This window comes from Anas platyrhynchos, chromosome 18, assembly GCF_047663525.1.
Source record: "Anas platyrhynchos isolate ZD024472 breed Pekin duck chromosome 18, IASCAAS_PekinDuck_T2T, whole genome shotgun sequence".
Classification (NCBI taxonomy): domain Eukaryota; kingdom Metazoa; phylum Chordata; class Aves; order Anseriformes; family Anatidae; genus Anas; species Anas platyrhynchos.
In genome coordinates this window covers 2,920,853-2,944,284 of record NC_092604.1, presented here as the reverse complement: position 1 = coordinate 2,944,284, position 23,432 = coordinate 2,920,853, and the positions used below count along the sequence as shown (strand labels likewise).

At 53.9% G+C, this 23,432-nt stretch overlaps 1 protein-coding gene across 3 annotated transcripts; it reads right to left on the bottom strand.

Annotated features, from left to right (window-relative positions):
- Nucleotides 1-678: 678 nt before the first annotated feature.
- ENTPD2 (ectonucleoside triphosphate diphosphohydrolase 2) lies at nt 679-12,987 on the bottom strand. Of its 3 annotated transcripts, XM_072025113.1 has the most exons (10): nt 12,667-12,982; nt 12,550-12,565; nt 5,767-5,884; nt 5,140-5,290; nt 4,322-4,481; nt 3,996-4,223; nt 3,192-3,461; nt 2,874-2,993; nt 2,460-2,594; nt 679-1,845 (listed from the first exon to the last, which is right to left on the bottom strand). In XM_072025113.1, exons 3-10 carry the CDS (start codon nt 5,843-5,845, stop codon nt 1,645-1,647), a joined length of 1,344 nt encoding a protein of 447 aa, XP_071881214.1. In that variant the 5' UTR covers nt 5,846-5,884; nt 12,550-12,565; nt 12,667-12,982; the 3' UTR covers nt 679-1,644. The 3 variants fall into 3 exon arrangements, with proteins under 3 accessions (XP_071881214.1, XP_027326571.1, XP_027326570.1); XM_027470770.3 differs by having other exon boundaries at nt 3,192-3,458; nt 12,550-12,987; XM_027470769.3 differs by having other exon boundaries at nt 12,550-12,983.
- Between the last annotated feature and the right edge of the window lie 10,445 nt (nt 12,988-23,432).

Below are 23,432 nucleotides of genomic sequence, written 5' to 3'. Positions count from 1 at the left end.
GCAGTGCGTTAGGGAAGGACATCAGTAATTGAGCAAACCCAAGGAGGAGAGCTGGTACTGTCTGCAAGCACAAGGAGGGCAGTGAGAAGCTGCTCCTCTCTTGGGGGTGCATGGAGGAAAGTGCTGAGAGCAGCGGGCTGTTAGCAGATGGGATCTGTGAGTCAGGATGGGCCCTGCACAGCTGTCCTACTGCTGGGTGGATGCTGCAGTGGTTCTGTGAGCCTGGCAGCTCAGAGCAACCTGCATCGACAAGTTCCTGACTGCTCTGCTGCCATGGCTGGGCAGCAAAGCCTTTCCTGTGTGCACCTGTGAGTGCAGAAGTGATTGCGTGGAACAGAGCTATGCTGAGCACTGCCTACTTGCACCTTTGGGGTGACTTGAGTTCTTGGTGCTCAGGAGGCCTGAACTTCTCAGCTGTGGTTGGCTTCCACTTCCAGGTGGGCCTAAGCCTGGAGTGGGATTTCAAGCCCACTTTGTCTTGTCTTGGGGAATTCTGCAGACTGGTAAAGCATATAAAACCATGACTGTGTCTGAGCACTGGGCAGGTTGCAAGAGACCAAGTCTTTCAGGCAGAGCTCTACATGTGGTTGTGTCCAAGCAGAGCCCACCAGCAGCACTACACCTGTGGGACAGCCAGGCTTTGTCAGCCTGTTGCTATGATGGTGACAAAGCCATAGGAATGGTTACAAAGATTTATTTCTGATTATATAAAATAAATCAACAAGAACAACATAAAAAAACACAAACCTTTCTGCACATTTCCATGTCCCTGTTTTTACTCATTCAGACATGAAGGCACATCCTCCCAGCTGTCTGGCTTGGGGTGATGCAGGATTCAAATCCTAAAGCAGCAGAAAGCCTTACTCATGCAGCAAGTCCATCACCTATGCACTGACACAGCTATGCACCTGGGAGCCAGAGGAGGCACTGGCTGTGGCAAAGGTGAGACTGGCCTAGGAACCACTGGAATGAGAAAGGCACTGCATATGGTTGCTGAAGAAGAGGCTTGGGAAGCTGCTTGCTCTGGTTGTTGCTTAGCCCCTACCAAAGCCCCTCTGAATAGTGGAAAGGGCCCTTTCAAGGCAGGTGGAAGTCCAGGTCAAGATCTGGCATTTGGGAAGGTCACTGGAGCTTGTGCATCAGCCAGAAAGGCAGTGTAGGTTCTGGGTGATGCCCAGAGCTTCCCTGTCTGGGCTGATTCTCCAGGGACAGGATAGTGAGGTCAGCTGTATGGACTAGAGTGATATTCCCCACCCTCCCCATGCACACGAGAATAAAGTCCTGCAGTTGTCTGGACTCACTGGCCCAGTCCAGCCCAGGTCTGGTGGTAGAAAGATGCCCCAGATACAGATGTCCTAACCTTGAGACTGCTCTAGCAGCCGTCCCTGAGTAGTACTGGGAAGCCCTTAAAACATTCTCCTCCTGCTGCACTGCAGGGTCAGCAGTTCTCTTTTGTCCATCCCTACCTTTTCTGCTGCTTGAAAGCAAGGGGAAGGCAAAAAGGGGCAGCTTTCCCTCCAGGGCAGATGGCATTGGGTGTCAGAGGACAATATCTCCAAGCACTTGCTGCAACCCAAGTATTCAGACTTCAGCAGAAAGGATGGTGCTGGCTCCTGCAGACAAAGGCCTGTCCCGTCCCTGCAGTTAGATTGCGCTGGACTTGCTGTGGCGTAGCAGGTAGACAGCAGTCACCAGAGCTGTCAGGGTGGTGACCACAAAAAGCAGGATGAGGATGACCCAGTAGTTGTACAGCATGCTTTTGTGGGAAGCAGGTTTCTCTGCTGGGATCATGTTGGTGAGGTTCAGCATGTAGCCAAGGGCCCAGCCGATGGAGGTTTCTCCTGCCTGTGGAAACAGCTTGGCATGGTCACCACCCTGGTCAGTCCAGCCCCATGGACTGCAAGGGACCTTCCAGGGACCATTTCACTATCTGCTCAATCAAGAAGAGAAGTCTGGAGGAGTCCACAGCACCCTGAGTCCTTGCTTGCCTGTGGGTCCAGCTAGCCCAGGGACAAAACAGTGACCTGGTGGCTTTGCTGAACTAATTTGGTGGGAGCAGGATCTTATCCGCTAGGGTCAGTCCTGACTTTGCTGCCCATCCCACAGTTCATGTAGGTGAAAGGACTTGGTAAAAGTGGGATCCTACCCTGAGGTAATTTCCCAATGAGCTTGACCAAATAGTTGGTTGAGATCAGTAGTGTTTTGAGGGCCAAGGACAAACTGGAGGACCTTGAAATTCCTGACTCCTTGACCACCCTACAGTCAACTCAGATCATTTTTTTCTCAATATCCCAAAATATAAACCCCAAAACTGAGTCCCATCCTGCCTCTTTTCCCCAAGATCTTTCTTCAAACATTGCTTGGCTCTTTCTTGGTTTGGGATGATCGCTTTTGTAGTGCTTTCTGGCCTAGTGTCAAATGAATACTATGGGATGGATATGTGCTCTGATGTTACCCACCTTCTTCTGGAAGGCAATATTTGGGAAGGAATGGTTGTTGAAGTTGTACCCTCTGGTGGTGAGCAAATAAACAAACATGCTGGTAGCACAGTAATCTGACAGCCTCTTCTCCAGTTTAGGAGCCTTCTGGAGCAGCTGGATGGGATGCATGAAGAGAGAGAAAGGGGGTCAGGCCAGTATGTTCCAGGGTTTGTTTATGCAGCCCGAAGTTCTAAGTAGCATCTGGCTGGCCAAGGCACTTCTCATACCCACCTGAACCTCTCCTGGTCCCATGTGGAAGCCATCACCAACCCTTTCCTACATGCTATGGGAAGGTGCCAGGACACCCAGCCCCCTCCAAGAGATGCTCCCAGAGCCCAGGAGATGCCCCACGTGAATCACCCCTCTCCTTCCCACTGTGCCAGGGGAGCCCACCTCACTCCAGCTGGTGGCACAGATGGTCTCAGCAGCATCCTTCAGGTCTTTGGGCAAGTGTACAGGTCTCTCCATCACTGTCTGGATGAAGTCCACCGTGTAGAAGAAGGCAGAGAAGGCCTGAGGAATGGAAACACCTGTAGGACAGGCTGGGAGCAAACCCTTTCACCACAGAGAGATAGTGTAACCTGTGGTGGATGCAAGCAACCGCTCTTGCAGAGATGGGGTTTGACTTTGCTGACAAATGACACTTGGGAGCCAGGGGACTGCTGCAGATCCTACAGCCAGACCACCACCCTGCTCCATGCTGGGACTTACAATGAAGTTTCCTGAAACCTCAGGCTGGAAAATGCCATCGAAGGAACAGCGGGAGAAGGAGCAGGTGGTGAAGTTGAAGAGCTTGCTGACGTGCAGAGCACAGAGGCTCCCATTCCCAGTGCCAGCCATGGCGACGAAGGTGTTGAGGGGAAGGCTGGGCCTCTCCTTCTCTGTGCAGGGGCTATCGTAGATGCTGCTCAATGACAGGCTCTTGTGGTAGCCTGTGGGCCAGCAGGGATTGGGGACAGTTGCTTGGTAGTTCTCAGCCTGCTGGAGGAGCAACACATGGGCCCCTGTGAGCTGTGCCATCACCCTGGCTCCCCTGTGCCACAGCAGCCCTGGCACCACTTGCTTGGCTCTGGTTCCCACCATGGAGATGCTGACAAGCCTGGGATGCAAAGGACTGCAGGAGACAGCAGTTGCCACTGTTGTCTCGAGATGACTCAGGACATTTGGCACAGGCTGAATACAACACTTTATGGAGAGGGTGGGAGGAAGCCCTGGAACCATGGGTGATGCTTAGGGGGCAAAAACCAAGAGTTGGCTGGGAAATGTGTGCAGCTCACCCCCCAGGGCTGTCCTGGAAAGCAGGGCTGGAAGAAGCCCACAGAGAAAGCATGAGTCCCAGCAACCCTGGGTTCTCTGCAAATCATCCCCTTCTTGCCCTGGCTCCCGAACCTGAACCCAGGAGGTAATCACAGGTCTAAAGCAGTGCTTTGAAGGATGTGGGGTGCAGCACCTCCCAACCTGTATAAATGCTGGTGTGATGATAGCCAGCATCCCTGGGTGAGCATGTGCCAGTACCTGGAGGAGCTTTGAGAGCAGCCTCTTGAGGACCTGGTCCCTTCCATAGCAGAGGAAGCTGTGGGTGTACACTTTGTATGGCTGGCCATACAGCTTCAGCATCACCTCATTTCTGGGGTCTTCAATGGTGTCCCTGGTTTCAAAGGTGATCTGTGTGGAAGCACCCCCGAAGTCCATGGCCCCCAGGGTCTTCTTCTTGGGCTGGATCCATTCCCCAAGCCACCCGCGCTGGGCAAAGAGACAGTAACAGGTGCAGGAAGCAGTTAGGTGCAGAGCAGTCTGGCCAGTGCAGCCAGCCCTGCTGGGCACCAGGCTCCTTTGCCCACCTTGATGAAGTTCTCCAGGAGGTAGTTTGCTGTGACCCAGCCAAACACCCCCTCCTCTTCCCCTGACAGGATCTTTGCTCCCCGGAAATCGAAGGGGTATGACTTCAGCATGGCAGTCACTGCACTGAGGACGGCATTCGAGGCCTCGAGGTTTGCAATGCTGCAGGCAAGATGGAAACATGCAGCAGTGCAAGGGGCAGAGTTAGAGCTGTGTAGCTCTCTGGCTCTGCCAGTATGTGGGAGCTAACTGCAGGCAGGTGGGGAACTCTTACCCATGTACCTGCTGGGACATCCCCCAAAACCCAGCTAATTTCCTTGTCTCTGCTAGGGAAGGAGCCAAGAGGCAGAGGTGGAGGTGTGCTCTCTCTTTCTGATGGCCAGGCAAATGGGGCAGGACTGTCTGCTCATGTGGATTTGGGAGATAATATCCTCATTGTGTCAAATTGGGCTGGCAGTAAGTGCAAGGGGGCTTTGTTCTTAGCTAGCCAAAAAGAAGGGGTGGGTTATCCTGGAGCTGCCCCTCCAGACCTCCAGTGCCCCTTTTCGTCCCACATGGGGAGTACAGAGGGACGTGCTGCCTGTGTCCTGAAGAGCATCTGCAGCATGGCATTCTCCAGCAGCTCTGCAAGGCACACAAAGCCACTGTCTTGGGGAATCTGGAGGCAGGGGACAGCTTTGCCTGGCAAAGGGGTGACTTCACAGCCATCCTTCACATTTTCCACCCCCACCATGGGTGGTGGGATGGAGGGGTGGTGAGGTAAGGCCTCCCCAGTAACATTTGAGGCCAGGCAGCTGGCACAGCCAGAGCCAACACTCACTTGAGCAGGCGCATGCCAGCTGTAGCACCCAGGTAGAGCGGAGTCACCGCATGCTTCTCCTTGGGCACATCTCTCAGAGCCTGGTTCAGGCAGTGCTCTAAGCTTTTCCCAGCAGCTGGAGGGTTGGAGCTGTAGCTGGAGATGCCAGGACCTGTGGAGAGGGAAACTGCATTGCCCTGCAGCCATGTAGGCGGTGGGACAATGTTCAGTGAGCAGCTTTGCCCCTCCCAGGATGTTCAGTAGAGCTGAGGGTTGGTGTAGCTGTTCACATGGCTGTCCAAATAGCCAGAGCTTAGCCACATCTCTGCCCATGCTGCCTCCCTCACTTGGTGGCAGTTTGGAAAAGGTTGGATAAATGGATAGCAAAAAACCACCCCTTGCTCCTTGCTGGGCTAGGCAATGAGCTGAATTGTGTTCTGGAGGTATGATGCATACCAGGAAAAGACAAACTGCCACCACCCTTACAGCACATTTCCCTTGGGGGAGGTTTTGGGAACAGAGTCAGACCCCTTTTAACACCTCACTGCCCCTGGTGAAAGCACAGGCAGAGAAGTCAGGCCATGTGGACTGCCACGGTCACTTGCCAGCGAGGGGATGTGCCACCCAGGGGGCTGGGACAGCCCTTACCCTCCACGTCACACATGCTGTGCTCGCTGACCACCCCAGTGTCATTTTCCTTGTCCGCAGGCCACTTGTAGATGAACATAGCGGTGTGGGAGGACCCGGCGTCCAGCACGATGCCATACTGCAGGTGGAGAGGCAGGAATCAGGCCCAGAGAGTAGGAGCCCCTTTGGCTGCCCCTGGCCGCCTCCAGGGAAGTTACTGAGCTGAGTCTCACCATCCTCAGCCAGCTCCTCAGGGCAGTGGAGGAGCATCCTCTCTTTGGGTGAGCACCATGAGTGAGGTCTTGCCTATCCATACCAGGATCTTGCCTGGCCTGGGATGTTTCTGGGAGTGGGGCACTCTGCCCAGAGGGACACTGCTGACCTGGGATGCTGCTCAGCACACCAAGTGGACTGTCTCTTTGGGCATAGGGACCCCCTCGCCTCGTTGAGCATGGACCAAGAGGTGCTGCCCCCTGCTCCCATCCCCACAGCGCTGCTCCTTGCGGCAGGCAGCTGTGTTGAGCTGTGGCCCCTCAGGCCAGCAGGGAGGACACCTGAGGGCAGCCGCCTGGGGACGCAGCGCTCCAAAGAAGGGCAGCCAGCTACCTCATCCCTCCCTGCCCTTGTAAGGCTTGCCCATTCTGCAGCTATAAATAACCCCTGCTCTCTCCTGCCAAACAGTTACCCAGCTCCTGGGGAGAAGCTGCCCTGTGCCATGCCACTGGCAGCCCCCAGGCCCCAGACCCCTTTGCCTCACTCAGCTGTCCGTGGGCACAGGGCTGCCTGCCTGGGCCTTCTCACACTGTGGCCAGAGCTGCTTTTCTGCTGGAGGGGAGGCTGCTAGCTTGGGGCTGAACACAAGATGTTTCGGTGCTGCCCCAGCTGACCACCTCTCCAGAGTGAAACTACCTAAGACTTAAACCTGGACTAAACAATGGCTTTACCTGCATCCCATAAATCCCTGCCAAACACCCACATGGACCCCAGGGGCAGGCTGCTCTTCTCCCAGCCCAATGCCCTTGAGCTGCCCCAGCCCTGCCTGGTTGGGTCCCACGGGGACAGACAACCAGCTGGGCCTGTGGGGCCATCATCTGGCTTTGAGCCACTGCCCCATCGCTGCCTGTCCTTGTCCTCAGCCAGCTGCAGAGTGGGCTCCAGGTCAGGTGGCTGCAGGGTTCAGTTTTGGGTAGCTTACTTTTAGCTTGTCAGAAGAAGCGGAAATAAAGTGTTGAGGCATGGGAAAGGTCACCTGAGGATCCCCCCTCAGAAGCAACCCCCATTTCCATGTGAACAGCTGGCCCCACAACAGACAGTGCCTCCGTGCTCCCCTGGGAACCATTTTAAACGTGAGACCCCCCCCCCCAACCCCCCACCCCGGTGCCACAGTCTCCCTCATCTCCCATTAACAGGCAGTGCTTTGCTTTGTGCCCTTGGACAAAAGCAAGAGTCCCCCTCTGTGGCCAGGAAGAAGGGGGAATTGGTGCCAGTGTGCTGAGGCAACCCCTGATTTATATTATTATTAGCTGGATGACAGATCTTCACCAAAGGGAAAGCATCAACAGTTCACCCTCAGCCCCCAGGGCTGAGCAGAGCTGGGACACCAGGGACAGTCTGGGGGTTTGTGCTGCCCCTGTGTCACCAACTCTGGGGTGATGCATGGGGAGGCTGCAGCCTGCCAAGGGGATGGGCTGGAAATGGGAGTAGCTGAGGAGCAGCAGGGTCTAAGAAGTGCTGAAGCAGGAGGCTAAGAGGATGAGTGCTGAACACTCACAGCGCTGGGGATGCCTGGTACCACAAACAAAGGATGTGAAAGCCCAGTGGGAGCAGCTCTGGGGACACAACACTGACCACAAAGCAGGGACAGACATGGCCACACCAGCTCAGACACATGGCCATACTGAGGGTGGGCAGGGGAAGCTCTACGTGCCTGTGGCATTTGGGGAAATGTCCCATGACCAAGCACTGGTGTGGGGTTGGCTGCTTCCAGCTCCTGGAGAGCTGTGGTGGGGGGTGCACGTGTTGGGGGTGCAGATGTGCATGTAGATGCATGTGTGTGGGCATGCTTGTGTATGGATGTACATACATGGGCGTACATGTACGTGTGCATGTGAGAGGGTGGATGCACACAGCTGTGCAGGCAGGAGTTTGTGTGGACATGGGTGCCAGTTTGTATGCATGTGTGTGCATTTAGGCGTGTGTGTGTGAATGTGTGTTCTCATGTACATATGTGCATAGGCATGTGTGGGTGTGGGTGTGTGCCTGGGACAGCTGTGCTGCCTGCTCAGACCCACAGTAAGCCAAGCACATTCAGTAGGGTCTTGCAGCCCTGACCCCATGCCCCCTTCTAGGGCATGTACAGAGCTCTGTGGGGTGAGTGAGGCTGCCCCCCAACCCCAGAGCTGACTCCCACCCGCACCACCTCCACTAAGATTCCTGTTGTGTATGCAGGTTTCCTCTGTGGCTGCTAAGGCAGCAGCTGGGGAGTGGCATTGCCTGAGGGCATGCGTTTCCTCATAGAATCCACAACTCCCATTTCAGTATATCACCAGCCTGGCTACGGCTTGGAGCATCTTCTCTGGGGGATGTGTCAGATTTGGGTCACACTGCTGGGCATCTTGCAGAACCAGAACCAGTTGCCCCAAGCAGGCATGTCCCTCTGCGATGTGCTCTAAGCTGCCTCTAAGAGTCCTCTTGGACCCCAGTGTTCTTGTGGGGCAGAACCCATTGCTGTGAGGTGTGGGGTGAAGATGGGCAGCAGCCCAAGGAGTTGTGGGTGAGGGACCCATGGGAATATGGGTGCCATAGGCAGCAGCATTGAAATCCAGATGAGGTAACAACAAGTGGCAACACGAAGTGCTGGAGAAAGGTTGGCCCCAGGAGCTGGGCATAGGACTGCTGAAAGGAGCTCCCGGCACAGACAGTCGCTATGTCATGTCCTGCACCCTGGCTGCCCCTGCACAAGAGGAACCAGGGCCTCTGCATGGCATGTGGCGGGAGCCAGGCTGCCTTGGGAAGTGCAGTGTGCCAGCCCTGCCTGACACTGTTCCTGGCCTCCACAGGACTCTGCATCCCAGCCTGTCTTTGTAGAGGGGCCTGTCCTCCCTGGCCAGTGGTGGCTTGGCCAGCACTGCCCGCCTGGCCCAGCAGCTGAGTGGCAGCGAGCAGGAGTGGAAGGCCACGTGTGCATGTGTGTGTATGAAAGGGCAGAGGCCAGACCCAGATGTCTGAGAGGGTCCCAGAGATGAAGCAGATGCCACATCCCCTCCTGCAGACCCGGGGTACACACGTTCCTCCAGCATCTGAATGGCAGCTAGGGACAAGGTCTGCCACCCACAGCAGGGCTTTGTTGGTGCCAGCACTAGCCCCTGTCCCTGTCACAGCCCCTACCTGGGCCACGTGCACCCTGCAGGGCCTGGGGGTAGCCGGGAGTGCAGGGAGCTCAGACACCCAGCCCAGTGGTCTCCTGAAATGAGTACCAGGGTGAGCTCAGCTCCTTTGCCACTTTGGCCCCTTTGTGAGGGATGCGGCTGTCACCAGTGCAGCCAGCACGAGCTGCTGTGCAGGCACATAGACAGAGGCTTATGGCAGCGCTGGGAGCCTCAGGTGAGTCACGTACAGGGCTCTGCACATGGCAAGCCTCTGGAGAAAGAAGTACCACCAAAAGCCCATCTCATTAGTGATTTACAGTGTAAGTCCTGCCTCAGCTCTTCAGCCAAGGTGTCCTGCGCCTGCCAACAAGCTGGCTGAACACAAGGACTGGAGGGACACAATGATGTCCTGGCACTCTCCTGTGCTGGTGCCTGGCTTCCATCACCCCTCTCACTGGCCCTGTCCTGCTTAGCTGCCAGAGTCACAGGGCTTGGCAGGCTTCACACACATGTCTACAGCCCTGTCCCCAGCCTGTGGGAGTCCCATGACAGCAGCATCTCCTGGCGGCATAGGAAGAGACAATTTTTCTATCTATAGGACCCAGCAGCCTGACTCCAGTGATGCTGCAGGACTGGGGACAGTCCCAGCACAGCCCCACACGAGGACAGTGACCCCGTGTGGCCTGTGGCCTCCTTAGCCACAGCCAGAGCAGCTCAGTCCCCCCAGAGAGGACACAGTGTCAATGTCCTCAAAGGCCACAGGGCAAAACCACAGGTAGGGCTTGGGGTTCCTATCAAATGTGTGGCTTCGCCCAATGGACAAGCACAGCACAGCCCCAAAGGCTGCCCAGAAATATCCCACACCCTTGGGGGAAGCAGGGAGGGGTGCTGAGAACAGCCCAGCTCCCTGCAGCTGGTGTCGGGCCCCACAGCCATGCTTCATGGCCCAAGATCCTCATCCCTCCCCACCCACGGGCTCTCTGGGCTGTCCCACAGTACAGCGTGGGCTCAGCTTGGCCCCACAATGGAGCCCACCTCCCTTGAGGGTGCTGCAGGTTATGGCAGGTCTCCTGCCACAGGAACCCAAGCTCTGCCCAGGATGGCTCACAGGGAACAAACCTGACAGGGTTTATAAAAGCCAGTGAAGAGATGTGCCAAAAGAAGGAAAAAAAAAAAGAAAAAAAAAAAAAAAAAAGAGGAAGGTTTGCAAAAGGAAAGACAACAGCTCAGAGCTGTAAGGCCATGGTGCCATAAGCTCAGCTGTGTACCCAGAAAGGAAGGAGAAGACTGTGCTCTGCGGTCCCTCTCACAGCAGAATAAATAATCTGGGGTATTTTTAGGGCTATATTCCAAGCAAAGGAGCTAGAAGGAGAAGAGGTAGAGCTGTGGGTCAGCCTTAGCTCATAAGTGAACTGAGCTGTCATCCAGAAGCTGTTACTAATGTGGACCAAGCCAGCAAGGACAGTGATGTCCTGCCCAGAGTGGGAGGGGAAGATGGGCCCACAGTCCCCCCCAGCCACAAAGGAGCAGGACTGATCACAATAATAGCTTAACTCTGGCCGCCACCCTAAACTGAGCAGAACAAACCAGCAAACAGGGTCTGATTCTAGCGCTGATCCCGAGGCTAGCAGGATTCCACAGGATCCACACAGTCATGCATCTTCACCCCATGCAAGCCATGGCACAAGCAGAGGTGCAGCCAGCTCCTAAACACAGCCCAAGGCAGGGGAGCTACTGGGTAGTTGCAGGGGTGGAGTATCTCTGGTCTGCTGCCTCTGCCCCTCCTTCTGCCTCTTAAGGGCTGAGGATATTGCTCCAGGCTCCCCATTGCCACAGGGCTGGCTGGCTGCACAGGGGCTCGAGAGGAGGCCAGCCAGGCACATGCCACAGCCCTGCATGGCACCTGCAGCTGGAGCTGGCCCCTTGACTCCCTGACCAGGGAGGGCAGGAGGAGAGCAGGGGCATGTAATGTACCCCAAAGCAGCATTAAGCTGGAGGGCTGTCTCCTCTGGGGAGAAGGGACAGAGATTGGGGCTGCCCCCCCATGCTGAAATGGCTGTTGGTGATGGGTGAGCAGCACGAGGGTTGGGACAAATCTTGCAGCTCACCAGCATCCAGACCAGAGCCCTGGGCTGGCTGGGGCTGCCAAGTGAGTCCAAAACAAGCACTTCACCCTGTGTTGGTGCATTCTGGGCTGAGTTCGAATAAGACAAATCTTTGCATCCCCAAAACAGCCCTAAGCTTTGTGTAAAACTACCTCTCCCCATGCCTGCCCAGCAGCATCCCTCCAGGAAAAAGCACCATGGTGCCAACCCTGCTGCACTGGCTCCATCCAGGAATGGGGCAAAACCCCAAGTCTCTGGGCTGGGCTGCTTAGCCTCAGGCACTTCTGTGCAACCCCAAACTGCAGTGCTGCATGAACACAGCTGGCTTAAAGCTCCAGATAGGAATCAACTGCAGGAGGATAAAAGGTTTCCCAGACTGACCAAAGCTCTGCAAATACAGACGGGTCTCAGCAACAGTAGTTCTAATTCCCCCATGTCCAAAGAGACTTAATCAGCTTGGAAACCAACTATGAGCACAGCCCCTAACTGCCACAGCACATGGAAATGAGTGGCAAAGAAATGTGTTATAGGAAAAGAGTTAATTTTTAGTGGTTATACTAACAACCAGGGAGTATCATCCTGGCTAAGCCCGTTCATTTTCTCAATTTAATGTTCATTACGTCTGACAAATCTGGAGAGAAGGCAACACATCTGGCAGTCAAAAAGTTTCCAGGCAAATTGGTCAGGATGAGAAAGAGGGGGTTGTGGATGAACCACTTTCCAGGACAAGAGCCTGCTCCCCATGGAATAGCTGTCTGTCACTGAAAGAAACAAGACCTTTTTAAAACAAAATACTTGCACAGCAGGAGTCAATCAGAGGGCTTTGGCAACAATAAATTGTTCAGGAACTTCCTTCGGTGCCTGAATGTAAAATTAAACAAACAAACAAACAAACACAGAAACCAAGAAAACAACAAACACCAGCGCATTTTCATAGGCAAGCGCATTTCTTGCCCTGCAGTGCCGGCTAAGGCAATGCAGCTGCAGCCCAGCAGCGCCCGGGGCGCCCATTCCAGAAGCCTGGCCGTAGGCACCACACCCCCGGCCCTCTGCTGTTCTGCTGCGCCCCGAAGGCTGCTCCGAGGTGAACGAGGGCAGGCGGCAGGGCGCGGTCGTTCCGCGGTGCCGGGCTCGGCCGGAGCGCGGGGACCACCGGCTCCGAGTCTCTGCTGGCGCCAGGGAGCCCCCGCATCCCGGAGCCTCTCCCCCACCCAGAACCCCCAGAGCCGGGTGCCCTCCCTGGCCTCCCGAGGCCCCCAGCTTCCGTAGCCCAGATGCCACCGGTGCCCCGCGTCCCTGTCCCCTCCGTACCCGCACCCCCCGCCGCTCACCTTGAAGCCCGGCGGGCCGCGCGCGTCCCCGGAGCCGAGGCAGAGCAGGAGGATGCCCAGGAGGCAGCCGAGGGCGAGCAGCAGCAGGACGGCGGCGACCCGGCGGGCCATGGCGGGGCCGGGAGGGCGCTGCCGCTCCTCGGCGGCGGCGGGGGCAGGTGAGAGGCTCCGCGGTGGCTGCGGCGGCTCCTGCTCCTCCTCTCCTTCCCCTACCCCGTCCCCTTCCCCCTCCTCCTCCTCCTTCTCCTCCTCCTCCTCGCCCGCCTTTCCCGGCTGAGTCACCGCCGCCCCGGCCCACCCGGGCGGGACACGGGTCCCGTCGGGCAGCGGGGAGCCGGCACCGGTCCCTGTGCCTGCCCCTGCCCCGGGCTCAGCCCCGTCCCCCCCACCTCGGGCACGGCCCCTGAGCCAGGACTCGGCCCCCGGGCGTCAATTCCTCAACTCCTGTACCAAGCTCTCAGCCCAGACCTGGCCCCCGTCTTGGGCATCGCCCCTGCTGCGGGGCTCAGCACTGCCCTGCCCGCCCCCCCGCTTCCCCGGGTACTACCCCTTATCTCAGGGCTCAGTTCCAGTTTCTTGCTGCCCCAGACATTGTCCTTAACACATCCTGGGCTCCCCGTGTACCACCCAGGCTGTGGGACTCAGCCACTCCCATCCCCAGTTCCAGCATCACCCCTGCCACAGCCAAAATTTTGGAAAGTGAGGGCCTGGCAGGGCTGAGGACTGTGAGCCCTGGGACAGGGAGTGGGGGGCTCCCACCTGCCTCAGGCCAGAGGCTCTCCAGCACTGGGCACCCCAGCAGGTTTAGTAGGAGGCGAGCAACAGAAAAGCTGAGAAGGAGTCTCACCTATCAACCGTTATAAATATATTACTGCTTTTAATCATTACAAAGAGTTTATGACTGCTATGAGGAGTACAGACATATATTGAGATAGTTTTTAATATGGTCACAAGTGAATAATGAAATGCATTTCCACATGGAGCACTGAGCCAAGGGCTCTGAAGGGGACATTTTGAGCTTGCTTACACAGAGGGATAAAACAGTGAACAAAATAATAAACAAGGAGATATCACCAAGGAGAGCAGTCTGAAGGAGGACATGGCTTCCAGCCCAGTTGAGTTGCATGCAGGAGGGTCACACTTTAGCTCCTCACAGGCAGCCTCAATTTTTTTTCTTAAGCAAGCCACTTTTCACAGTTGCCCTGCACACAGCACATATTGCACCAGCACTTGCGTTTCTTAAGCACTTCCTGACTATTGCTGGGGCATCAGGCTTTTTGAGAGGCCCTTGACTTTGCCAAGGGCTGTGGTCTGCATGCCCTTGGCCACCACTTCCCTGCTCATCATGGAGGCTCTGCTGCTGGAAGGCAATCCACCCGGGATGAGACCATTGTCCTCCCTCTGAGACAGATCTTTCCTGGGCTTTTCTCTCTGGGAGCAGGCAGCTGGGCACAAGCTGAGACCTCCACCTGCTGTTTGCTGAGGGTCAAAACAGGGGGACCCTCTCCTGCCCCATAAGCAGGGCTGCAAGCCCCTTGTACAGTGTGAATGGAGGAGATCATCAGCCCATGTATCCCTCTGCTCAGCTCAGCGCAGCCAGAAGTGACCAGCAGCAGGGGCTGGGGAAATAAATGGTTAAATAAGGGCACAGAGGGGCTGGTGCCCACTGACAGCAGGGCATGGCTTTCTCCTCCGTTTTTAACTGGTGAGTCCAACAGGTGTGTCCAACTCCTCCCTTTAAGTATTTAACCTCTAGAAAACCTGTATCAATGAACACCAAGACATTCATGTACAGATTTATGTGGAAAAGAAAATCCTCTTTTAAATCTGCTTGCTTATACCAGAGAAGAGCAGAATCTTGGGTCTGAGGTTTAGCAGAGTACCATTTCCTCTGCCTTCCTGCAACACTGATGACTTTATAGGCTCTTCTCAATTTTCCACAGGGAAATATCTGACTGTTCTCGACTCTTCTTGCCATCCCTCTCACCGACATAGTGTTTCTGAGGTGCTCACCCGCAATTGTCACAGTTGCAACTATGCCAGGGATTAACACAGAAGCAAAAATATCTTCTCTAGACACCCTTAATCCTTTTCCCAATAGGTGCCAAGACTCACATTTATTGTTTTGACTGAATAAACAGTGAGAAGATGTCTTCTGAGGCTGTTTGAGGAGGAATCAAGTGCTCCTCTGATTAGCATTGAGCAAGGATGGGTCTGGAATAGCTCTGTGGAGGTAGGGATGGTCCCTTGCTCTTTGTCTTTATTTTGCTTTCAGAGACATGGGGATATATCTGCCTTTCTGTCAGGTGGCTGCTCAGTGCTGTGGGATCCTCCTACAAAAGTCTGCACATGGCTGGATTAGTACCTTGGCCATGTACAGTGTCAGCCATCCTGTTCCCAGGTTGTCCATATGTGGTGTGGAACAGGGGGCTTTCTCACTGAAGGAAGGTTGCTCTCCTTGGCCTTCTCCACACAAAGTCACATTTGCCACCCTTTGTTCACCATGCCCCAATGGGCATGGAGCTCCTTGGCCATTTGCTGCTGATTCTTGATGTCTTGTTTCTCTGTCCCTCGGGCTGGCCCTGCTTTCCCACCCAGGGAACTCCAGGGTGAAGAACTGCTGGAGCATTTCAGCATGGCTGTGCATGAATCGCCTTTCCACTACACCACTGCTCACACAGCAGCTCCATGGCCCTTGGTGGTGCCTTCAGGCATGCCCCCAGCACAGCCTAAAGCCAAAACAATAATATTGCAGGACACTCAACTTCCAGCACAAACAGGGAGGCACTGGACACTGGGATATGCTTTGTGGGCTGGACGTGCTCCCAGCCATGCATAAGGAGTCACAGACAAGTGAACCCAGCAGTAGCCAGAGAAACATCTCAGCGATACTGCACCTACATGTGGTGCAAAACAGTGCTGCTACATGCAAGGTCAGCCATGGTTCCCCAGCAGTCTGGTGAGGTGCAGCCACTGGATGCTTTGGCCCCAGAGGGAGGCTCCTGTGAGTGGCCATGTCTCATCCTGCCCCTTTCACTAGGGCTATCACTGGGAAGGGAAGTGGGGTTGTGCCTCTGCCTGCAACCCAGCCATATCCACAGGGAGGACCCAGCACCTGCACTAAAGTGGGTATCCCATATGGGCTGTCTGTGCCAAGGAGTATAAAATTAGCTTCAGGCATGAATGAATTTATCAGGAAAAAAGAAAGGAAGGGACAGGGAGAGGTTTCTCATCAGTGGAGGATGGAGCAGGGGATTTCCTGATGCCATGAGAAGAAGAGAGCTTGGTTTCATTTGACTGAGAAAATCAAGGACACATGGGTTTGGATGCCAGCAGTGCAAGTGCTCCAATGGCACAGATGTCACCTTTGCAGGGCTCCAGATTATGAAGCAAAGGACCTGCCTGAGCCAGCAGGTTCAATGTGTAAGTGACCATGCAGGGAGCCAGCCTGGTGCAGCCTGATCACCCTGACTCTCTGCTGCTCTGCCACCCTGCTGCCCTGCCACCTCCGGGCACCCTACAACACTCCTACATGTCTTTGTGCTGTGCAGCAAGGTAAGGGCAGAGGTCTTGGGGCCCCATGTCCCAGCAGACATCAAGTCTGTCCAGCACCTCTGGAGCCCCCCTGTCATCACACCACTGGTGCCTTGCCTGCAGGAGCTCAGTACTTGGACAGGCAAGTGCTTCCCAGCAGCGGTGCCCAGGCAGGCAAGTACTCCACTTAGCACCCAGCTGCAGCCTGGAGTCACTGCCAACCCTAGACAGGGGCATGGGAAGGGGGTCCATGGAGGAAGATGTTGTTCCTGCTCTCTGCACATCACATCATCATTATAGCACATCACATCATCATTATAACTGGTCCCAAAGGAGCTGACCATTGCCCCCAGCCCACTGGGCTCAGAAGACATGCAGCAGCTGAGAAACCTGTTGGATGACCAGATAAAAGGGGGACACTCCCCCCAGCACCATCCTGCCTTGAGGTCCCCCAGTGACAGAGGGACAAGATGAAATTTCAAGGGCCAGTTCTCCTGCTTTCATAGCACTGGGGACAGAGACCCTCAGCATGACCGGACATGTATGGTATCCTAAAATAGCTATATAATGAATCACATACAGGTCCAAAGCTTGCTGTGGGACAGCAATAAGGTCCCCGTCAGTTAATGCAAATTCTGCATACTTGCAGCTTGTATATAGGGTGCCACCTTCATTACAGGGCCTATGCAGAGAAGGAGCAGGCATCTCTGTGAGATGCCACGCACTACAGATGTCCCTTTGCTTACCAGCAAGCCCAGAGGAACAGCCAGATGACACAGGCAAAGAGAGGTCCAGATCCAGAGGCCCAGCCCTGCCTCTACTCACCCCATATCTGGGTCAACACTGAGTGCTTGGTCCCAGGTAAATCTGAATTAGGACTTGGCACCAGCATGCCCGGGGCATCTGCAGGCTCTTGGAATGTATTTCTATATTACCAGCAGCTGCCAGGCTGAGGCACTAGGCATTGTTTCCCAAGGAAAAACAGGTCTTGGTGCAGCTCTGTCCCAACTGTGTGACAAAGCCTGTTCTCACCCTGAGGGACTTGCAGTCAAAATACTCACTAGGGACAAAGCAGCAGGAGGGGAACAAAGATGAGAAGTCTCACCCAAAATCTCAGGATTGCTGGTTTCCCAGACAAAGGAAAGAAGTTTTTCTAACCCACCTGTTCCCACAAAAGCATCTGACACAGGGTCACCTGGGAGAGTGCTGGCCAGGCTGAGTAAGTGATGAGTGGAAAAACTGAGAGTCTCCCCCAGACAGAGAATGGAGTGCTGGCCCTGGGAATTGCTGTCTGTGGGTGGGGGCTGCTTGTTGCTCAGGGCTGGGCTTCTCAACATCTTCACTGAGCAGAATGACATCACATCTGGGAGCACTGGTGAGTGGCTCTGCAACTCCATATGTGGTTGGGAAATAACAGGAAGAAGGGGATGTGCTTGGAGTCACTTCAACAGACCTCGGTCCAAAGGGAGGGATTAGTGATGGGTTTTTCTGCTCCCATGTGCAAGTTTCTCAGCTGAGAGCAAGTGCAAGGGAGATGCATCTGGTAGCACTCAATAATCTTGGGATGAGGATGAGCTGGAATAAGATGAGCCACCATAAGATAAGCCATGCTTAGCCATGAACAATGCTGAAGCAACCTGATGACACACTCAAGAGCTGCTACAGCAAAACATTGATCTCAGACCAGATGAGAGGTCCCAGTCTGCTCTTGAGGGAGCAGGGGAGGGCAGTGGGGTGCCTCAGGTACTCTACAGACATACTTGGAGTGAGAACGGTAGAAAGGGAGAAGGGCTGGTTAGAGACCAGAACAGTCCTCACAGTGGGCAGCAACACATTTGGGATGGCAGGATCCTGAAAAGCTGTCCTAGCAGGAGCACAGCCCCTCTCAGCAACATAGGCAGCTCTCAAGCAGTACATTGAAGGGAGGTAACGGCAGGAGCTCACTCCCTGGTCATGGACTGGGCTCAAAGGGCCATGTGCTTTGGCCCATGGGAAAAGGAATCCCCCAGCACCACTCTCAGTCTCAAAACCAATCCAAAAACCAATCCCCAAACCAATCTCAAGAACTGTGAAATATGTTCATCTGATTCGTGTCAATATGGAACAGTGCTAGGCTAGCATGATGAAATGTGACCTTCTGTCTTACATACCCTTGTATAATCACAAGTCCAAGTGAAACAGAGTGGTTAGTGTATATAGTTCTTGTATCTTGAAAAGGAATGGTCTAGCAGTTCATGTCAATAGAAGGTTTGAAGGGTAAAACTTGAGACTCGGGTCTCGGAGATAAGAGAATAGGCATGAGTTTTTGACATAACTGCTGACTATTGCACGAGACACAAGTTTCTGACATCTGGCCCAGAGACTACTAAATAAGGAGAGAAGAGAAGCTGAAGAACAACAGAAGGACAAAGCCTGGGAGGAAGACTATAAGCCTTCAGTACGAGTGACCCCTGGAGGGACCACCGGAGACTGATACGCATGCATCCGTGGGATGGTTCAGATCCCGGGAACTAATTATAATAACCCTGCCTTTTCCAAAAGTGGTGATGAATATGTATTAGCCTAAGAGCATAAAAACCAGCCACATGATGTAACTTGTGTGCGTCTTCGTGGAGCGGAGACTCCCAGCGCACCCAGCGCTGTTTGATTGCCTCTATTCGTTTAATAAATTGTAAACTTTAATTGCAATCCTATTTGGGACTCAGTCATTTATTACAGAGCCAATCCCAAAACCAAAACCAAGCCCAGTCCTGCCTGGGAGCAGCGTGGAGGCACATCCAACTCAGAGTAGCTCCAACCTTCTCCCAGTCCCAGGGCCACATACAGACCAACCAAGATCTGTGGGTCTGGGGTCAGGACCAGCACTGACCCAACAGTGGGGACTCAGCTGAGGAAACAGGTATATTTCTGGGAGAGTTCAGGCCAGTATGGGCCAACCACCCAGCAAGCCCAAAGCCTTTCTCCAGGGATCTCTGGGCACTTTGAATTCTGCATGAACTGAAGGACTTGGGCATCTGGGCTTCATAAACTGTTCTGCTGAACTACTCCACAGCAGCTCCTTTCCTTGCGTGTAGGAGTCCAAAATTACAGGCAGTGCTGTAAAAACTCCAGGCAGCCTGAGGTCTGCCCTGCTGGTGGGACAAATCCCTCAACCCAGCAGAGATGTTTGCCTGGGGGTGCATCTTCTCACATCTCCACCTGAACTGATTCACCAACACAGCAAGAGCCATGCTAGGACTGCCCGGGAAGATTTGGGGAATGCCCACACTAGCTTCCAGCACTGAGCAAGCCCATTGCGCACAAATGCAAGGCTTTTTTCAGTTGTTGTTTTTCAATCTGTGGGCAATAAGGCTGCAAGTTTATCCATTTTCCATTGGTACAGGAGAAAAATAAAGGGGTGCAACAAAAAAAAGGGAAAATTAGGGCAGCTCCCACTGAGCCAGTGTCTTTTAAACTCAGCAAGTGGGAGTTCACCCTGATGCACTTGAGCTTCGAGCCCAAAGCTTTTCCTCTTATAGTCACTGAAGCACACAGGGACTGGAACAATAGCCATGTATCCAAGGTTATAATCTCCCTCCTGGCAAAGATGCCTGCCTGGAAGCGAAGATCAAACCCAAGCAAAAGTCTCCATTCTTGTCTTCCTTTCTAAAACTTTTTTTTTCTCTCGTTTCCCAGGGCAGTGTTTGGCCAGTGCTGGCCTGGGGGCTCCTGCAGGCAGGTTCCTGGCTGGGGTAGCAGTTCCCCCGGTGCCAAAACAGACAGCAAATGGGTGTGCTTCTCCAGGAAGGTGTTGCCAGTTGTCCAGAAAGCAGGCAGTCTTGCTGAGAGCCCTCTGAGCCCAGGACACACTCCCCATGGTCTGGTTGCCCTCTCATGCTGGCAGATCCAGGGCTGCAGGACCAGGGTGCTGCCAGTGCCTTGTGAGCCTTTCTGCAGCTCATGGTATGAGGCTGCAGATCCCAGAGGGGGGCTGGGGACTGGGGCAGAACATCCTTCCCCTGCAGCATGGCCCCAGCACAGGCATGTGCAGGGCTCTGGGCTGCAAAAGCGCTAACAGTCCTCAGCATCTCCTCTTCTGCATCCCCATGCCCTGGCAGGGCTCCTGAAGGAGCACCCTGCAGCAGTGCTCCGTCCCCCAGGCCTCTCCTCTCCCTCAGAACAGCATTCTCACCTTCACATCCAAAGCCATGGCAGGTTTTGAATGGCAGCTGAGTGGCTCTTGGTGGCCACAGCACCCTGGAGACAGATCAACTCAACCATGCCTACCCAGGAGTGTTGCCATCCCCCCACACCACAGCGCCCAGCTCATCTGTCCCCAAACTTGTTGTTTGGGTGGGAGGAAAGCACACAAAATGAAGGAAAGCAGCACTGGCATGGACTTGTGGTAGGAGTAAGCAGGAGTCACAGGCCCACAGTCAAGGCTGAGCAGAGAGGTGCCAGCTGCTGCCTGTCCTGAGGTGCTGCACAGCTAGTGCAAGTGTGCAGCTGGGTCTGCCGTGGCTGAACCCTTGTGCTGAGTCAGGGGGCACAGGGCTTGCTGCAGCCTGTGGCCCATCATAATGTCTGTGGCCTCGTAGAGGGCCACAGAGGGGTGGGGTTCCTGGTAGGCCACTCTGCTGGAATGCCAAAAACCCCAGGTGCCTGTGGCACTGCCTCCCCTGCCAGGGTGAGCATTGCTAACCACTTTCTCCCCAAACACTTTCTGACCTAAAGGGGTCTCTTGCTCCACAATTATCTACATCTAACCCAGTTCCAGGAAAAAAATCTACCATTGCTGTTGCCCACAACACAGACACACCCTCTGCTCTGAGATTCTTTTGATTTCCTACAGGTGTCAGGGACAAAACTAACATTTTATTGAAGGATGGTGAGCACCAGGAGGACCCTGCACACCCACCACTCTCCTGCAGTTTCATAGCAGCCAGGTCAGGAGGTAGGAGCCTGCTGTAGGCATGTCAACCACTTTCCTGTAAAGGCCCTGAAGCAGTCTGGCATCATGCTCCAGGTGTGGTGCTGCTCCAGCCCCCCTTTTCTGTTTCCGTGGAGAAGCCGGAAGGTGCCAGCCCAGCCCAGTCCCATTATGGAACACCACTGGAAAAATCATTTTGCTTCTGTCTGATACCTGCAGTATCAGAGTATTCCCAGTGAGGTTGTGACAGCCAGCAGAGATATCCCACTATATCCCATCCTCTCTCCATGCCACATACTGCCTGTCCTGATGGGAAAAGCCCTATACCCGTGAAGCATCTTGTCCGGATTCCTGGCTGCACCGGTCTCTTTTCACACACTTTTCAAATAGGAACAGGGGGCGCAGCCCTGTGTGATATATGGAGTAATAATTTGTGTCAAGAAGATGGTTGATGTTAATAAAGAAGGGAGAGATGTGGGAGCGTGGCCATGGGGGTTGACAAGCCCCATGGTTGGTGATAACATCAGACTCTTAATGATGAGGCCATCAGGAATGTAAGAATGTTTAGAGGGAAAAAAGAAGGGTGATTCAGGAGATTCCATGCGATCTGGGGTTGCTTGTTCTCCAGCCCTTAAGGCATGGAAGTTGCTGGTTGTTTGCTTTTGCTGGGCAAAGTTGTTTGACCAATGAAAGTTGTTTTGAAAAGGACTGCTGTGGGGCGAAGGGTATAAAAAGGGAGCCTGTTCTTGAAATGAAAAGGCAACACAATATAATTAAGTTATATCATCAATAAAGAAAAAATACATTTTTAGATACATTTGTATCAGTAGAAAAAATGAAGGAATAGGGACAGGCTAGCAGAACAGAGACCAGGATGGGAACAGGCACATTGATCGGCTCATGAAGATAGGTACGGCCAAACTCAGCAAACTGCTCAAAGAAGCTTGTACAGAAAGGCGCTGGAAATAAGTGGCACTGGAGCTGCGAAGAAGCTCGAGCTGAGAGAAGTGGAGCTGTGCACACAACTGCCTCTCGCTGGTAAGCAGTTGCACATTATGGGGAACCACATGTCCTTAGGAACAAAGACTGTCCTGGTAACCTATGCCCTTTATTAACAATTGGACAGTTTATGAGCCTGAAATATGGGTCCCAATTGAGGTCAAGGTGTGGGACTGTGCTACTAAAAATGACAAGGTTTCAGTGGGATTGCTCGGCACCTGGCGAGCAGTCTCTGAGGCCTTAAAGAGGTATGTGGGACCACAGTCAGACACGTGTGGTTTGCCAGGTAGTGAGGGAGCTGCGGGCTCCTGTACTGATCCTTCTGCAGCATCGCCCCCTGCCACCCCCCCCCCCCCCCCCCCTCCCCCGCCGCTACAGCCATCGAAGGCTTTTGCTGTTACACCCCCTGTTGACCTGAATGTGCCTTTTGACCCAGGCCCATTGGCCTTGAAAAGGAGACGGAAATGTTTCCCTTCGATCCAGGAAGAATAGGATACATAAGGCCCGAAGGCCGAGTTGCTTAACAACTTAAAGCGAGACATATTGTTCCCACGACTAGCCCTGGAATTCTCCGGTGTTTCTAATCAAGAAAAGGAATGGAAAATGGAGACTGTTATATGGCCTGAGAGAAATTAATGAAGTCATAGAAGCTATAGGAGCACTTCAACCAGGATTACCAACTCCAACTATGCTCGTCCCGTCATGGACATTAATAGTAATAGACTTAAAGGATTGTTTGCCTTTTAAAACTTTGCCATGTTTATGTTTCAATGGATACCTTTTCTGATTGTACATATGTATAGGCATACTCTGGTTTAATATGTAAAAGCAATGTTCTGTATATTTAGAAAGTTTAATGTTAGTGTGTACGTGTTGGTAGAGCATAGGCTCCCCATGCACCCAGCGCTGTTACTTGCCTTTTATAAATATTACTAAATTCAGACTGAGTTGTATCTTCATTTATAACAGCTGCCTCAGCAAGGCACTGCCGGCATGGCAACTCAGAGCCATGTGTCCACCCTGCAAGGTGTCCTTGGGCAGATGCAGCCCATCATGCAGCTCCTCATGCCTAGTCTTAGCAATCGCTAAATGCAAGTGCACCGGCATCATTTTTTTCTCACCCTCTCAACAGAGTTTTCTTTTGATATATGGTTATTTTCTCTATGTAAAGACGCAGCCCCAGAGAATTGTCCTCCAGCCAGCAGGCATGTTTCCAGTCCTTCCCACATCCCAAGAAAAGAATCCCCTGAGAGCTGTTTCCTTTTGAAGCTGTAGCACCAGGACCTGCCTCAGCCCCGGCTTAGTGTGTAACTTTGTCTACCCAGCTTTAGTCCAAATGGCATTTTCCCACACTCTCTCCACCAGCCTGGTGCGTGAGCAGCCAGATCACTGTTAGGCTCCCTACATGCAACCCCAGGCTGCTGGCTAGGGGAGCAGAAGG